This window comes from Cryptotermes secundus, unplaced genomic scaffold, assembly GCF_002891405.2.
Source record: "Cryptotermes secundus unplaced genomic scaffold, Csec_1.0 scaffold610, whole genome shotgun sequence".
NCBI classification, from domain to species: Eukaryota; Metazoa; Arthropoda; class Insecta; order Blattodea; family Kalotermitidae; genus Cryptotermes; species Cryptotermes secundus.
The window spans coordinates 458,908-464,328 of NW_019734319.1; the positions used below are offsets into that span (position 1 = coordinate 458,908).

Genomic DNA, 5,421 nt, shown 5'->3' on the forward strand with positions numbered 1-5,421 from the left:
ATTTTTAACAAGCAGTGTAACAGTTACGTGAGTGATACACACCTGATGATGGCCATTTAGGGCCGAAACATGTAGTGTGGAGGAGGAAAAAGAAGTAAAAACTACAATAAAATTGTTGCACTTAAGACGGTATTTGTCCATATATATACCTTTTCAACTTTGCAGTTGCAGTTTCATCCTCAGAGGGGCTAGTATCAGGTACTGACAGCTCAGCTATATGTATTTCTATCTGCACAACATCACTGACCCTATGTCCATTCAGAAACTGAGATAAGTAGTTCATCTGCCTATTCAAAATGTGGGAATCTGCAAGCAGATTGCCATTATCATCCTTCACTAAGTTACTTCTGAGTTCGTAACCTTTCTTAAAATTTATTTATTCCTCTATACAGGTCTCTAATATTCTTGCTCTTACTGTTCATTGCAAGTTCATTAATTCATTAATATTCCATCTTTTTATTCTGGAAATACCTGCTGACTTCATGTCTTATATTGTTCAAGTTAACCCAATTTATTTGGTGTGGAACCTGTAACCATTGCAGTTTGCTTGTTTCCTTTGATCTAATAGTTTTGAACATCCTTTGTCAAACCATGGCTTATGATTCTTCAGTTCTTAATAACCTAGACTCTTGTGGCTGAAATTTTGATATTCTCTCTAATTGTTTCCCAAGTCCAGTTAATACCCATGTCATCATCTGAGTTTTCCAACTGTCCTTGATAACTTACTCAGTATATTTACAGTTACCCTCCATGTCTGGAAGTTGTCTCCTCCATTCACAACCCGAGACATGCCATGCTGTGGTGACAGGGGACCCACTTATCTTCCATCAGGAGCAGAAAAATCTGTTGTGACCTCAGTTCTATATGAACATGATCTTTCTATCTTTTAAAGGAACAGTCATGCATATACGGCTGCGTGATATGGAACATTCTGTGCTGAAAATGTTTTGTTGGTATTCCTTTATTTCTTTATTTGTATGTGAAGCTTGAGGCTGGTGTCTTCATTTCTCATGTCATTCAGTCTGTAGTAGCCTGAAACTGGTCTTGGGAAGGTCATCTCTTGTTCATTATATGTATACACACCAACACATGTTGGGAACACAAATTGTCTTTGCACGTTTAATGTAAAATAAAAGCAGTGCACAGAAGCAAGATACATATGACACAGTTGTGCCGCCATCTGTGAGATGAACTCATAACCATTTGGGGTGGACCAATCAGTGACAGCAGTTTTAGCGTTCTCAGGCAGCAGTATTCCATATGTTGGGAAAGGTAAATCATTTATGGTCTAGTTTACAGTGCTCTCAGCACTAGACTGTATGGTAAGATGAATGGGAAAGAATTTGGAAGTACGTGCTTGTGGCCTAGTTGGGGGTACTGTCCTGATGTTTAGCTGGTGTTCCAGCTGAGATCTGAAATGGGCACCTCCTGAGAGCATTACAACAGATGGGAAGATAAGCCATTATATGTAAATGTCTGGGGATGTGTGCATCCTCACATTGTACAGGAACACAGGAGAGACAGTCCAGGGGAAGGTGTTATGTGGTTGTTTGTTTATTCCCTCTTTCTCTGCTCAGAAGAAAGTAATGTCCACCAGTTACGTGGATATGCATGAGTGCTCAGTCTGTCCACATTTGAAGGTACTGGGGCTTAGAATTGCAGTTACCAACATCATGATTGCTGCTTCTGTTGGAAGCATTGACATTGGACCATTGGCAGTGTATGTGAGGAGGTGCTGAATATCATTTAGACATTTAACATGTAACAGATGGTGCTCATGTTGAATGTATTTAAGCAGAATTTAAACTTAGTGAGTTTGTTTCATAGATGGCACAAGCCATAGTGTGGTGTCTTGTTCTTGTGCTTCTCCATTCTAAATTAAAGCTGTAAAGATATGTTCACTCTGCATATGAATTGGTTATACTGACTGACTCACTGACTTTATGAATACAAATTGAAATTACATATTTGCATTGAAGTTGATAGTGAATCAATAGCCTGTAATGAGTATGTGCCTTGTTTGCCCTGTGCTGCATAGACAAGCCCGCAGTGCAGGTGGTCACAGGAAAATGCCTGCATCATCAAAACACAGGTTAGAAGGCTGCTGTTCTTTTTGCATGGTTTCATAGAAGTGTCATGCTCAGTACTTCATACATTTCAGTTTATCTTTTTAACCAAGACAAGGTGTATTTTTTAATATCTCTTTCTTTCAGAAATGAAGTAAGATTCAAGTGGAAATTGTCTGTTGAATTGTAAACATTTTCATAGCTGTTAACTTTGATCGTATGGAGCCATTGGGAATAAGAAAATATTGTTAAGTAGGCTAAGGAAATCCAGTATTGTGACCATTCTGTTCACTATGGAGTTTCAGGAAGTGGCTCTTGATCTTGAGGTCCATTTTGTATCGACAACAACCATCAAATGCAGTTCATATTTCTGATATGTATATTTGGTTGTCCTGGGCCACAGTTAATGGCATTTCTGAAAAGAAAGATGTTAGCAGAGGTACACCAGAGTTGCTACCTGTTGCTCACTGTCACTGTCAAGAGTAGTAGCTTCTGATGTGCAGTGTTACTGAGTTCCTTTCTGTACCTGTCAACAATCGAACAGTTATTGCGTTTTCTTTACTGACACTGAGTATAATTATGACTTGTTGTTCGACAGTCCGTCAAAGAGTCGAGATAAGCACCATGATAAACACAAATTGTCATCATCTTCAGGCAAGAAGAGGTCTCGTGAAGATAGTGGAAGTCGTGACAAACATAGCAAGAGGAGGTAAGTTTATGTATTCATTAGGGTTTATTTAGCAGCTTCATCAGTAACTGAGATTGTGTAGGCATCAAGTGTAAGGACGACCAGCGAAGAGTGAATCAGAAAGGATGTCGAAGGAAATGATGGGGCCCAGCTGGGAGTTACTATCATTGCAAGGCACAGTAGATCACTGTGGTCGTGGTGCAAGGGCCAAGAAAGCCCACCCCTTATACATTCATTCATGTACTATCATAGCATTTGGCTGGAGGTGTTGAAGAATACCACAGAAAGCCTGTCAGGATAGCCAGTCTCTGGGACAAGATTTGAACATTGGGCCTTCTGAATGTAAAGCAGTAGTGCTGCATGCTGAAGAGCTATGTTCAGTAAGAGGCAAGTTGCTTCCTATTTTAGTGTTGGTTCAGTGTCATGAATGTGTGACTGAGACATGGTGTTTTGCAGGTTTTCAGGTGTAGGAAAAAGTTTCAAAATTTGTGCTGATTTTTACTTACATTAACTTTAGGCCACGCCATAGCTCAAGCGGTTAGTCGCTGGCTTCCCACCATGGCGGCCCGGGTTCGATTCTGGGTCTGGTCAAGTGGGATTTGTGGTGGACAAAGTGGCGCTGGGGCAGATTTTCTCTGAGTACTTTGGTTTCCCCTGCCAATCTTCATTCCACCAATTGCTCGAAATCACCCTCACCTATCACCTGGGGCTGGTACAATAGGCCAGAAGTGGCCGCAATACAAGGGACTTAGTCCCACCCCACTAGCAATAAAAGAAATACATTAACTTACGTTATGTGAAGATAAAATCTTATATGCAAATGTAGGTACAAACCAGCTTGATGCCCAGGCATAATACACATGTATAATTAAGAAGTGTAAGACACTGAAAAGTTACAGTATTGATCTTAATGATATTGTGAACTAATAAAATTGCGAGAAAATTAACTACTCCATTACAGCGGTATCTTAGAATCTTTAACAAGTATGTATATGTTGTGGTGTGCTGCCTAAAAGCCAGAATATCTGAGTCAGTGGGCATCCACTGTTAGGCAACGGCTTGGTATCTACGGTTCTGCATCGTCTGGGTGACAGTTAAACATGTTCATGTGACAACGCATATATAACAGAACGTTACTGTGGAAATGAAAACCAGAACTAGTGCAGTTCCCGCAGCAGTGAATAAACTAGCTACCAATGCATAGAACATGCAAAACAGAACCCTTGAACAAGGTGTCTTCTAGACCAGCCGTGTCAAACATGTGGCCCCCATAGACACAAAGTGCGGCCATTCAACTTTTAGAGCTAATTGATATTAAAATCAATATTACAATTTTAGTAGAAATATTTTTTGTAAAGAGAATTTTCCAGCAGACCAGAAGACAAGAAGGTAAAATTACATGTTTGATTTGTGGGCAAAATGTGTTCCACTTTAGATAATTATATTGAAACTATTCCTAAATAATAAATATAATTAAATTTCCTTGTATCAAAATCTAATGTATATTTTTATTTTGAAGTGTGGCCCTGGACTATTATTTATAGGGCTGAGGTGGCCCTCTGTACAAGTTGAGTTTGACATGCCTGTTCTAGACTATCCAATTGTAGATTAGAACAGAGGCGAACGGAGCAGAGCTAAGAGCATAACAAACCAGCTCAGTTAAGAACCAGAAGACAACAGACTAATCAGGTTACACCATCTGGAAGACATTATTTTTGAGTGATTATAATTGTAATTGTAAATTACTTTTCCAATAAATAGCTTCATCTAATCTGGAACTCATTAATTCCTTGTCACATTACCAGGATACCTGTCAATATAAAATGAAGCATTTTTTCCTAATCTCAGTTGAATGCCAAAAAAATAAAAATAAAAATACACTAGGAGCAGTGGTTTTTGGGCAGTAAGCAAGAGACATTATTGGTGGGGGAAGTTTGTCAAATGTCTGAATCCTCCCCAGAGAGGGCCTCTATCATTACATAAATGATAGTTGAAATAAGTGGAACAGTGTGGAAATGCATGAAGCTCGAGCAAACAAAAAAGCAGACATACACATGGATGTTAAGAGATCCCAATGGTTCATCCCATTGGAACATTGGAGAAGGATAAGATTTGTGAAGCTTACATAATATTGCAGGAGGTTGTAATGTGTAGTACTTGTATATGTGAAAGGAATGTGTAGGATTTGTGAGTGAGTATAGCAACAGGAAAAGAGGTCAGCATGCATAACAACACTGTGATGGCAGTTGTTCATTAGGACTAAAACATATCATTCTCAAATTAGATTAATCCTAAATATTTGAATTATTTTCTTTTTGCAGGAAGTAGAGGTACAGTGGTTGATCTCAACAACTGTGCCAAAATGATTCTCCACCATTCCATCACTGAACAGAAATGAAATGAAATGAACTTGGAGTGTGATCTTCATTGTGCTGTGTTTCCAGGGCCCCTGAGCATATTTCAGAAGTAAGAAACAGCTTTGTTACAGTGTGATATTGCAAGTGAAAGAGGCAGTAACACTTGCTACAAAATAGATCGGGGCTGCAGAAGAGTGGATTCGAGGCTGAATGATGAGTTGTTTCAAATACATTGTGTTTGAGAGGTTGTAGCTTTGTCACATGGTGTAATGTGTAAGTATTAAAGACTACATGAAGCCTGCTTTCTTTC

General features: G+C 39.1%; 1 protein-coding gene across 2 annotated transcripts in view; it reads left to right on the top strand.

Annotated features, from left to right (window-relative positions):
* Positions 1 to 5,161, top strand: part of LOC111868598 (FACT complex subunit spt16) — a 38,921-nt gene extending 33,760 nt beyond the window's left edge. Inside the window, exons 19-21 of one of the 2 annotated variants that reach the window (XM_023859386.2) lie at positions 2,039 to 2,092; positions 2,665 to 2,775; positions 5,076 to 5,161. In XM_023859386.2, coding sequence (XP_023715154.1) covers positions 2,039 to 2,092; positions 2,665 to 2,775; positions 5,076 to 5,082 — 172 coding nt within the window. In that variant the 3' untranslated portion in view covers positions 5,083 to 5,161. The remainder of the gene's footprint in view (positions 1 to 2,038; positions 2,093 to 2,664; positions 2,776 to 5,075) is intronic. The other variant, XM_023859387.2, reaches the window with a different exon arrangement.
* Positions 5,162 to 5,421: the final 260 nt, after the last annotated feature.